Below are 12,911 nucleotides of genomic sequence, written 5' to 3'. Positions count from 1 at the left end.
TAGTAGTTGGACTAACCCTCATATGCATATCAACCAACTAACGGGACCCAACTATACTCATGGTCACTGGCCACTCCAAGGCCTTGGCCATCTTGCTACAAGAAAATGAGGTGGGTGCCAAGAAGGCATCTCCCTGAAACAAAGGTACAAAGAACCCAGGTGGGATTCCTGGTCCATCCCTGAGAGGCACGCACTGCACTCAGGCTGAGGTCTAGCAAGTTGCTCAGGATAGCCCAGACTTGAGGGGAAAGGGTGCAGCCCTGACTCCCGACGGGAGGGGTAGCCAACAATCCCAGCAGTTGTTTCTTTATCCTGATAAGCCTTGCGTGCCACTTACCCCACCTTGCCTCGGGTGGGGGGGTGTCTCTCTCCAGCTGCAGTCTGACCTCCCAGAAGGCCATGCTAAAGCTCTCCCAGCCCTCTGGCCTCCACACTGTCCACTGTCACGAGTCTCTTTGCGTGAGCAGACTGCTTCCATTCATCCCTAGCAGTCAAACAATTCCCATGAAAAATGGAAATACCTGGACAAACATGACGTGGAAATGAGCCAGATTTTCCTCTAGTGGTCTTAATGGTGCGGAACACAAACCTCACCAAGTTGAGATGCATTCGAGATTTTTCCACGGTGCTCGCCTACCACATTGTTCACTGAACGTCAAGATGGGGGGAGAGAGGAGAAGCGTGTCTGCTTCACAGAGAGTCAGTCCAATCTTCTTTCTCCTGCAGTTGTTCAACACGACAATCGAAACTTCTGAGAAGGCGGATGACCTGCACTACCGCCTGAGCATCCTCCTGCAGCAGACCCTCCTCACCGCGTACACCAACGTCTCGCGAGGGCTGTTTGAACAGCACAAGCTCATCTACAGCTTCATGCTCTGCGTGGAGATCATGCGCCAGCAAGGGCAGCTGACGGAGGCCGAGTGGAATTTCTTCCTCCGAGGTTCCGCAGGGATGGAGAAGGTACCTGAGAGGCTGACAGTCTCCCACCCGGTAGCTCACATGTCACTTTTCTCACTGTTGTGACCAGAGAGTGGCAAAATTCCCGACAAGAAGCCGCTTGAGGAAGGGAGTGTTGGCCTGAGCTCGGCAGAGGGCACCGCGGTCACGCTGTGTCCACAGTCGGGAAGGAGAGCCAGGACCAGATGTGGGGCCAGCGTAAAGGTTGAGAGCAACATGTGGGAACAGATGATAACACCTGTTTGATTTGGAGTGCTATCTTGGGAGGTCGGTTAAGTAAATTCTTCCCTCATAAAACTCCGCTAAAGATTTCTGTTTAAAAAAAAAAAAAACAGTATTTCTCATTCCTTCCCAAACCATGTTTTCTGTGCTGTTCAATAGATACAGAGCAAAGTCCTTCCTTGTTAAACAACAGGGTCAGAGGTCAGACACATGCAACAGATAAGCTACTGGCAGGCTACAAACCACAAACTACAAAAATGGAAGACACCTCCCCCCCCCAAAAAAAAAAGTACAGCCAGGCAATAAAGACCTCAAGAGCCACCCCCAATTACCCACTTCCTCCAGCAAGACTCTGCCTCCTAAAGCTTCCACAACCTTACCCAAAGTGCCATCAGCTGGAGACCAACTGTTCAAACACAGGATCCGGCGAGGAGCATGTCACAGTCATACCGCAGCACGCAGTCACCTGCCTGACAGTGCTCCCCAGTCAGCAGGCCCAGTTACAGCTCAGCTGCGCCTCCAGCTGCCTGGAGAATTTGGTTAACATTTTGCCTCCTGTGCAGCTGTGTCCTCGACTCCGAAAGCAGGAATAACCAGTGAGCTAGAAAATTAGTCCTCTGGGAAACTGGAGAGATGGCTCAGTGGTCAAAAGGACGTGCTACTACTCCAGAGGACTAAGTTGAGCTCCCAGCACTCACATTTGATAGCTTACAACTACCTATCACTCCGACTCCAAGGGATCCAACCTCCTCTTCTGGACTTCATGGGTACCTGCACACACATGCACATACACACACAAACACGTAATTTTTAAAAAGCAATCTTAAAAAAAAACAGAAAATATTAACCATCTTACAAATGTGAAGAGTTTTCTCACACAGAGGCTCAGAGAAATGAAAGAATTTTCCAGAACACATTAATGCGTGAGAGGGACTGATTCAAACATATGTCTAAGTCTCCAAAGCCATGTCTCTTCCATTGCTTGTGGTGTTCCTCATGAGCAGGGCATATTTTCAAAAGAGGTTGAAAATCCATCAAATTCAAAGCTTTAAAAACACTCAGAAATCAAAATATCAATTAATCAATTAATGACTAGACTCAGTGATACACTCTTTTAGTCCCAGAATATAGAGGGTGGGTGCAGAGGCTGGTGGATCTCTGAGTTCAAGGCCAACCTGATCTCCATAACAAGTTCCAAGCTAGCCAGAGCTACCTAGTAAAACCCTGTCAAAAATGAACAAACAAAAACCACACAGAAATCCCCATTAGAAATTTCTCAAAAGTTTTTAAAATTAAGATTCTCCTTCTCTCACTGAAAAAAAAAGTGAAATGAAAGGTGAAGGATTTTCCCTTTTACTCATGAAAGGAACAGTGAGATGCCTCGTGGGTTAAAGGGGCTTGCTGCCAAGCCTGATGACCTGAGTTCAGTCCCCAAGAACCACATGGTAGAAGGAAAGGAATGACCCCCACAAATTTTCTTCTGCCCCCCACATGTGCCTTAAGACATGTGTACACCCACATGTATGCACACACAATAAATATAAATGCAACTTTAAAATTTTTAAATGTGTTTGGAGGTATATTTTATACTGTTACCTAGTCAGCTATGTATTTTAACTCTAATAATTTCCATTTTTATCTTGTGTCACGTGGGTTTTGCTACCTTACAAGGCACGTTAGATTTTCTGGAATAATATAATGCCCATGTGTGAAACATTGTGAGAAAATTTGCACTGATCAAATTCAGTTTTTCTTAGGACTGGATGGAAGGGGGTGTAGGGGAAATAACGACACTCAATGAAGCAGCAACCTTAAATGTGTGTGTTCTTACTGTTTAACCAACCAACTACCCCATCTCCTCTCTTTTCTTGGGACTTCCTATTCCCTGGGATACAAGAATTGAAACTAGGCCAATTACCAACCAGTAAAGGGGAGCTGGAGGAATTGGGAGAAGATGCTGTGGGAGGGGACAGTTTAGAACAAAGGATAATGGCACCTATGTATAAAAATCCCATAATGAAACCCATTACTTTGTACCTTAACTTAAAGTTATAATAACAAATAAATAAAAAAGAAATTGGAAACTGGAGAGATGACTCCATTGTCAAGAGCTCGGGCTGCTCTTGCTGAGGATCCAGGTTCTGTTCCCAGCACCCACATGGTGGCTCACAAGTGCCTGTAACTCCAGGTCCAGGGAATTCAGTGCCCTCTTCTGGCCTCCTTGGGCACCAGACATGCACATGGTATACATGCATACATGCAGGCAAACACTCACACACATAAAATAAAAAGAAATTTAAAAAAAAAGAAATTTAGCCAACTAGCGATTTGCAGCAACCTTTAGATGTTCAAGTGAGAGGAAGCATCATGAATTTCTCACTCAGAATCTAAAATCCAAAACAATGAAGGTTGGAAGAAGCCAGGCCTCCTGCACCAGGAATGAGCAGAGCTGTGAGAGCACAGGGAAAGCTCCTGAAGACAATCATTTTCTGTTGCTATTGTTGCATAGGTCTTTGTTTGCTTTGGTTTTGGGGTTTTGATGGGGTTTTATTTTGTTTTGTTTTTGAGGCAGGATCTCTGTATTATGTATCTCTGGCCATCCTGGAACTCACTATATAGACCAGGCTGGCCTCAAACTCACAGAGATCTGTCTGCCTCTGCCTTCCGAGTGCTGGGATTAAAGGTGTATGCCACCACACCGGCCTCTTGAAAGGAATGAGAAGCACCACTCCAGTGAGCACAGGAATGACAAGGAAAGAAGACCGATCCAGCCACCTCAGTCCAAAGCCCAACTTGACTCTCTAAGCCTGTGGAGACAGAGGAAGGTAGAGAAGATGCAGAAGAAGAGTTTGATTGTTATAAGGGCAGGGTGAAGCAGCAGGTGCTGTTGCAGAGGCTGCAGAGAGCTATCTAGACTATGGAGCTAAGGACAGTTCTTGCAAAGCACCTAGGTTCAGTTCCCAGCATCCACATAACTGCTCACAACTGTCTAACTCCAGTTCCAGGGGATTTAACACCCTCTTCTAGCCTCTGTGGGCACTGCACTCATGTGGTGCACATACATACATGCAGGCAAAACACTCTCCTTGCACATAGTACAAAATAATTTTTTAAATGTTTTAAGAATTGAAAAGAGTGAACGACAGTAAAAGTCCTCCACTATGCTAGGTGGAGCATCAGAGCCTGGTGAGTAGCACATTTAGGGGTTGGAAAGAGGCCTTGGCAGTTAAGAACACTTGCTGCACCTGGAGAGGGCCCGAGTGTGCTTCTCAGCACACACACACACACACACACACACACACACACACGCACACGCACACGCGCACGCGCATGCACACGCACACGCGCACACACACACACACACACACACACACACGTTAGGTGGATCACAACTGCTGTAACTCTGGCTCTAGGGGGTCCAACACCACCTTCTGGCTTCTGCAGGCACTCATATGCATGAGTGCATACAAACACACAAATACACACATAAATAAAAATAAAAACAAACTTAATGAAAGAAAGAAGTAACATATCTGTATACAACATGGTCACTAAACATCTCAAACCCACTGTTAAGATCTACAGCTCAAAAGAGAAAACAGATCCCACTCTGGTGGACAGTATTCATGGTCACTCAAGAGCTCTCATGAAGATGTATGAGGTGACTGTTGTCTCCATGTCTTCTGGGACAATATCCCCTCTATGACCCAATGGAGCAGGGGTAATTGATTTTCAAGTCCCACTACTTATGAAGCATATCTCATAAGGATATGATTCTTCTAGAGATCTGGGCAAAGTAAATTGAAAACCTTCTAGAAAGGGCTCAACATCTGGACACCATTACAAGTATTCGCAGTTTAAAAGAGGGGTTAACAGGAATGTAGAGTAAGTTGACTTCAACTCTCATGGATGATTTTGAGGGATCCAGACTTCTGTACAGGAAGGAAGTATAGATGTAATTTTTAGAAATCCAGAGAACTGGAATTAGAAGTGTCTGGGGAGTTGGAGAGAGTGGCTGATTTGCTAGAATCTCATGATGAAAACCCAATTACTTCTTACAGACCAAAGGGTGTGAGTTCTTGAGATGGAAACTACTTCTGGTGAAGATGCTTTGAAGGCTGTGGAAACAGTAAGGGCTTTAAAATGTTACACAAGGGACTGGAGAGATGGCTCGATGGATAAGAACCTCTGAAGATTACTGTGCACATGTCACACGCACGCGCGCACGCGCGCGCGTGCGCACACACACACACACACACACACACACACACACACACACACACACACCAATCAAAATCAATCTGTTTAAATAAAACGAAATCACACAAACTTACTTGAATGAGAAGGATTTGAGAAGACTGACTCCAATTTTGAAAGATGTTCTGCTGTGAGTGAGATGCTGCAAGCAGCTTCTCAAGCTGCAGAGAAATCTGCTGTGAAAGAAAGAGGCAAGATTTGCACTGAATTTAAGAAACTGCCACAGCCACCACCTGAGCAGTCAGCAGCCACAAACACCAGGACCCTCCACCAGTGATGACATTACAACTCAGCAAAGACTCAGATGATCATTAGCAATTTTTAGCAATGACGTTTTGAATTAAGGTATTTAAATTTTTAGGCACAACGCCACGTGTTGCATATGTAATAGATGACAATATAGTATAAAATAATTTCATGTGCCCTAGTAAACCAGAAACTTAATGTAACATTTAATGGCACTATCCACCTTGCTGCAGTGATCTGGAATTGAAACTGAGATGTCTCCTGGAGTATGTTGATGTACAGTCTGATATTTAGGGGATTAAGTCTTCTAAAACAGTCAAGCAACAGTTACACTTATCTGTTAATATTCAAAAAATCACTGTGTTATATCAGCAGTTTTCATACTGTGGTTTGAGACCCCTTTAGGGATCTCACATCAGATAGCCTGCATATCAGATATTTACATTATGATTCATAACAGTAACAAAAATACAGTTATGAAGTAGCAATGAAATAATTTTATAATCGGGGTTCACCACAAGATGAGGAACTGTATTAAAGGGTCACAGTGTTGGGAACATTGAGAACCACTGGGTTATATGCTTTAAATGGTTGAATTGGATGATGAATCATTTGTATGCAACAAACTGCTTGAAAACATAGTCAAGCATCTATTTAGGGAAATTTCATAGAATTAGTTTCAGCCTACAGCCATAGTTATCTCTCTCTTGGAAAACTCTTCAGCCTTATGTAAGTACTTCCTAGAATATTGCCAGGCATCCCAAAGGAGATTTCTAGGAATATCTGAAATAACTCCATATGTGCTCATCACAGCTAAGGGGGGTGTGTGTGAGTGTGTGTGTGTTCTTAATGGTTTTTTTAATTATATGCATGTTGGGGGGACCACATGAGTGCTTGCCAAGTCCAGAAGAGGGTGTCAGATCCCCTGGAACCAAAGTTACAGGTGGTTGTGAGCCATCTAACACGGCTGCTGGAATCTGAACTCGGGTTCTCTGTGTAGCACAAATCTTAAAGAGTCTTATTAACAAAATCAAACCTGAGCCAGGTATTGGGGTGAATGCTGGAAGATCAGAGAAGCAGAACAAGCCACAGCCACCTCACCTTGCCAATTCCTCAGCTGATTCTGTTTCCTCAGACTGGATGCCTCTCAGCTGAACTGTGCTGCTCAAAAGCCTAAAGGCTTAACCAGCTCTAGTTCTTGGTCCTCACACCTTATATACCTTTCTGCTTTCTGCCATCACTTCCTGGGATTAAAGGCTCACTTCCTGGGATTAAAGGTGTGAGCCACCATGCCCGGCTGTTTCCAGTGTGGCTTTAAACTCACAGAGATCCGGATGGATCTCTGCCTCCCAAGTGATAGGATTAAAGGCGTGTGTGCCACCATTTTCTGGCCTATGACTAATTCAGTGGCTGTTCTGTTTTCTGACCCCAGATAAGTTTATTAGGATGTACAATATTTTGGGGAACACAATATCACCACATTTCCCCTTTTTTGTCAAAAATAATAAAAGAAGTTTACAATCAAGAATTACATTAACAATGTCTAGTCCATTATCATTAGACAGATTCAGACAAAAACCTCCATTATATATATTAACAATGTCCAGTCCAGTAACATTTGATAAACTCAGACAAAAAATTTCATTACTTATCCTATTTAAAACAAGTAGTTCCTTTTTAAAAGTAGATTCAATAATCTCTCTTTTTATCTTATTATATCCATATTCTCTCTTTTTTCTTTTCATAATAGATTCAATAATCTACTTTTTGTCATTTTTTATATCTTTTTCTTTTTAGAGTAGATTCAATGATCTACCTCATATCTATATTCTCTTTTTTTCTTTTTCTTTTTTTAAACAAAAACTCTGAATCTAATCTCCTTGTTCATCTTTTTTCCTGACCATTAACAATTAACAGCTTGTAACCAACCATTATAAACAATGACAATATCCATAACTCATTAAACAATCAAAAACCTCCCACCCCACCTCTTGGGAATGTGGGCGTCATTTTCTTAAAATTACTTCCTGCTTTCTGGGCATCTGGATGCCTTTGAGTCCTCATCCAAATAGATCTCAGCTGAACTGTGCTGCTCAAAAGCCTGAAAGCTTAACCAGCTCTAGTTCCTGGTCCTCACACCTTATATACCTTTCTGCTTTCTGCCATCACTTCCTGGGATAAAAGGCTCACTTCCTGGGATTAAAGGCGTGAGCCACCATGCCTGGCTGTTTCCAGTGTGGCTTTAAACTCACAGAGATCCGGATGGATCTCTGCCTCCCAAGTGATAGAATTAAAGGTGTGTGTGCCACCATTTTCTGGCCTTTGTATCTAGTGGCTGTTCTGTTCTCTGGCCCCAGATAAGTTTATTAGGGTGTACAATATTTTGGGGAACACAATATCGACACATCTCTGCAAGAGAAGCAAGTGTTCTTAACCTCTGAGCCATCTCTCCATCCCTGTAAGATTATCTTTTTACTGTCTTGGTGCTGGTATTACTCCACTGTTCAGCTTTCCTCACCTTCCAGGCTTTGGAGTACAGTTGTTCAGGGGAAAGAATACCATTAACCATAGAAGTATTTTGGAGTTGGGAGATGGATGTGGGATGATGCGCGAGAGCCTGAATGTGAGCATAACAGATTTGACTTTACTCCTTCACCAGGCCAACTCTGCTCTCTGCAGTGTCAACTGGGAAGTCTCAGCACCTGCCCTCGTGTGCAGAGCAGTCCCCTGAGAACCGAGGTTGACACAGTGCTGTGCCTTTTGCTTGCTTGCTGACTTCCTTGCTTTTTAAGACATTGTAGTCTGGGCTGGATTTGAACTCATGACCCTCCTGTCTCAGCCTCCAATAGGATTATGGGTGTGCACTACAATAGTAACATAGTTATCTTTACCACTCATGTCTATTTCTTCATATCTTACTATTTGTGTTAAGAAAATGTTTATGTGGGGGGGTGAATGTGAGGGTGTACACATGGGGGTGAACCCATGAACACATGGGTGGAAGCCAGCAAAGAGTGCTGGGTACCCTCCTCTATCACACTCTTCTTCCCTTGAGATAGGCTTTCACTGGCCTAGTGCTCATTGGTTTTTTGCTTGCTGACAAGCTCCAACTCTCCTCCTGACTCTGAAAGATGTAAACAGACACCCCTGAAGTTTTCCACTGATGCTGAGGATCTGAATACAAGTCCTCACTCTCGCCCAGCAACCCCTACCCACAAGCGGTCTCCTAGCCCCAAGAATGACTGCTTCTAACACACTGTTACAGCTTCTTTTCCCCTAGACAAGGTGGAAGTGCATGATGTGACGGTTGTTCTCTGTCTCCCTGTAGGAGCGTCCTCCTAAGCCTGAAGCTCCCTGGCTGCCACTTAACGTGTGGTTCTCGTGCTGTGACTTAGAAGAAGCATTTCCAGTTTTTGAAGGACTTACGAAAAATATACTGTTACATCCCATTCATATACACTTAGGTAAGATGCTGTTGAGGAGGGGGAGGCATATATGGGCTCCTGAGTCTTTCATTCATGCATTCACCCTTTCTCCAATATCTATACTTTTTGGAAAAAATTTAAAAAAATCATAGGTTAATTTCTTTTACAGTATCTTGAATTGAATGCTTGGCTCATGAATTTTGAATATTTCATGGCTACTTTACATTGTGTGTGTGTGTGTGTGTGTGTTGTAGGAGGATGTATTCACCTATGCAAGTGGGCAGCTATGGAAGCCAAACACTGGTGTCGGGTTTCTTTCTTCTATCATTTCTCCACCTTTTATTTTTGTGTGACAGGGTCTCTCACTGAGCCTGAAGTTAACCATTTCCACTAGGCTGGTTGGCCAGAGATTCACCTGCCTCCACTGTCCATCACTAAAGTTACAGGCAAGAGCACCAATGTCTGGCTTTTCCATGGGTGCTGGGGATCTGAACTCGGGTCTTCATGCTTCACAACAGGCTCTTTGCTTGCTGAGCCATCTCCCCAGCCCCTGCTTTATCCTGTTGAAGGCAGCTGTAGCTGCATTCCATAGATCTTTAAACTTTTTTAAGGCATGGCGTGTATACTGAAAAATCAGAAGTACAACTTGACATCATACACTTACACACTTACAAACCACCACCGCACTGAGAAATGGGGCAGTACCACCGTCTCAGAATCCCTCCCGCCTCCTCACAGCACCTTCCCCCTTTGACCTAGGTAACAACAGCTCTGAACTGCAACGTTTTCTTCCCCATGTGTCTTCAGTTGTGCTCTTTCCATTCCAAAACTACTTTTTGTAATTCAAAAGCAATTCATATTTGGGGGCCTTATGGTATGGATCAAACTCAACTCTATAATGAAAATTATCCTTGCATTTTGCATGAGATTCTTTGTGTCCTTTTAGACATTTTGGCGGCTTGATGCATGTGCTGTCTATGGAAGATGTTCTATGCATCTCATTTATCGGAGGCAAGATTCTATATGTGATGCTCAGCTCAAGCTGACTCTGCCATTTATTTCACTGGAAGTTTTATACTCATTCAGTCGGGCCCTGAGGGAAGCGTGTTGAAGTGCCCCATGTGATGGGCAACTTCTGATTGCAGTTTTCCAGGTTTTTTTTTTAACTACATCTCATTATGCTCTTATATGCAAATGAAGTTATTTTCTCTGAAGAAAATTCTTCATTCTTATATAGTATTTCTCTTTACTCTGAATAATACATTTTTCCTTAAAATCTATTTTAAATTGTTTTTATTGGTGTGTACTGTCTATGTGTGGGTATGCCACATGTGTGGGAGTACTGAGGAGGCCAGAAGAGGGTATCTGATACCTGAGCCCTGGGGTTACAGACAGGTATGCCCAAAACGAGGGTCCTCTGCAAGAGCAGACGGTGCTCTTAACTGCTGAGCCATATCTCCAGCCCTTAAAAATCTCTTTTGTAATGTAAGTTTCTCTTGGCAGCCTCCATCTCTGTATTCCGACACTCTGTTTCTAAGTATTGGGCGTCATTGTTACTGTTCAGGTGTATCTTGGTGGGGTGTTGTTGTTGTGAGGCCTATAAGACTCTCTCTTTATTAGCAGGCATATTTTAGTCCATTATATTTATTTGAGATATTAATCTATTTCTGTTTTCCAAACTGGTGAGCACTTTTAGCTCCTAGAGGATATTTGGTAATGTCCGGAGATATTTTCTTTGCCACACTGGGGTGGTGCCACAGGTGTCTGGTGAGAAGAGACCCAGAATGCTGGTGAGCACCCTATAATGCTCAGAACTCGCCATGGAGAGGAACCACCTGGTCCAGAATGTCAGCATTACGGGGTCTGAGGAGGTCACCAACTTGGAGTTGCTGTTACTGTCTCATACTGTGGAGGTTTTCTTTTTCCCTTCTTGATTTCAAGTGGATCGTCCACAGATCATCTCAGTTTCTTCCCTGCTAACATGAAGTTATGCTTCTCTTTTTCTCAGTAATTTCTCATACTTCTAACATTACTACTTATTCAGCTAAGCACACCCAGCAAGTGTGCTAGTGTGGAGTCTATGTGGACCAGAATTTCTGGGATCCTAATAGTTGACTTCCAAAAAAACTATCAAAAAATGCTATTCTATGATGGCTTCATGCTGTGGGATGGTCTGTATGTCAAATGTGTTGCTCTGATTGGTCAATAAATAAAACACTGATTGGCCAGTAGCCAGGCAGGAAGTGTAGGTGGGACTAACAGAGAGGAGAATTGAGAGAACAGGAAGGCAGAGGGAGACACTGCCAGCCACTGCCATGACAAGCAGCATGTAAAGACACCAGTAAGCCACGAGCCACATGGCAAGTTATAGATTTATAGAAATGGATTAATTTAAGATGTAAGAACTAGATAGCTAGAAGCCTGAGCCATTAGGCCAAACAGTTTAAATAATATAAGCGTCTGTATGTTTATTTTATGAGTGGGCTGTCAGACTGCCGGGGCTTGGTGGGACCCAGAGAGAAAACTGTCCAGCTACAGCTTCAAATAAAAATTGAATTTGTATATAGTGCACCAGTTAATGAGCTAGATCAAGACTATAGCAGAGCCCCACACAAAATTACTCATCAGAGAAGCCTGCATACAGACAGTTAGGGATGGACAGAAGACAGAGGACTAGCTGCGGCTGAGTGCAGACAGAAAGAGAAGGAAGGAGTTGGGCTGACAGGCATGGGAATTCTGGGAGCAACCCATTGCTTCTCGATAAACTGATAAGACAGTAAAGGATTACCTCGTCCACTGAACTAAAACTTTAGAAAATGGTTAAAGTTTCTATTTACATGATTTATGCTCTAAAAGTGAGATTTAGAGCTTCACTGGTGATATTTAGCAAATAATCACATTGTCACTCTGAACTCAATCTTCATAATTGTCTTAACATATAGCCTTTTATGGTTTTCAAGTACCACCGATTCTATTAGTTGAGAGTAACTACTTAGAACGTGCAGGGGGTGGAGAGATGGCTCAGTGCTCCAGTGCTTCCTGGTCTTCCAGGAGTCCTGGGTTCAGTTCCCAGAACCCACATCAGGCAGCTCAGAGCCACCCGTAACCCCAGCTCCAGGGACCAGAAGCCCTCTACTGACCTCTTTGGGCACCTACTCACATAGGCATACACTCACACATAGACACACACATACACATAAATAAAAATTTTTAAAAACGAAATAGTGGGGGAGGGTCTGGGAAGAGTTATGGTGAGGAGTCAGAGATGATCCACATATATTTCATGCACATATGTTACCAAATAATAAACTGTTGTATTAAAATATAAAATTAAAACAAATAAACCTTTAAAATAAAACTTACAACATGTAAATATGCCAAAGCACTAGAAATGAGACAGTAAATGAGAACCGCGGGGGTAGTGTTCTGCATACTTTGGGTTTGTTTGGGTTCAAACTGGATTGGATCGGCTCTGTGATGAGGAGTTCTCCCACTGCTGCTCAGCTGCTGCTCACAGTAATGCAACCACTGTCAGCTGATGAGCATCGCTGTGACGTGAGCCCTGTGCGAGCACACCCTGTGATCACCTCCATTCCCTATAGGAGTCAGAAGTTCTGCGTAGGTGGACATTGCCCCAGGACCACTACCCTAGGTGTCACTCAATTTCCAAGTGTCGCTGGCTCTTTGCTACTCGTAGGCCCTCAGAAGATATGCCCAGCAATCCCACTCCAGGGGGTCCGATGCCCTCTTCTGGCCTCTGTGGACTCCTCTACATATGTACACAGATACCCACACACAAATAAA

General features: G+C 43.6%; 1 protein-coding gene across 2 annotated transcripts in view; it reads left to right on the top strand.

Annotated features, from left to right (window-relative positions):
• Positions 1-12,911, top strand: part of Dnah6 (dynein axonemal heavy chain 6) — a 220,711-nt gene that overhangs the window by 170,720 nt on the left and 37,080 nt on the right. For both annotated transcript variants that reach the window (XM_052718995.1, XM_052718994.1), the window contains 2 exons: positions 727-960; positions 9,011-9,146. In XM_052718995.1, coding sequence (XP_052574955.1) covers positions 727-960; positions 9,011-9,146 — 370 coding nt within the window. The remainder of the gene's footprint in view (positions 1-726; positions 961-9,010; positions 9,147-12,911) is intronic.

This window comes from Peromyscus californicus, unplaced genomic scaffold (assembly GCF_007827085.1).
Source record: "Peromyscus californicus insignis strain IS unplaced genomic scaffold, ASM782708v3 Scaffold_6__1_contigs__length_162567912, whole genome shotgun sequence".
NCBI classification, from domain to species: Eukaryota; Metazoa; Chordata; class Mammalia; order Rodentia; family Cricetidae; genus Peromyscus; species Peromyscus californicus.
This window is presented reverse-complemented; position numbering and strand designations above follow the sequence as displayed.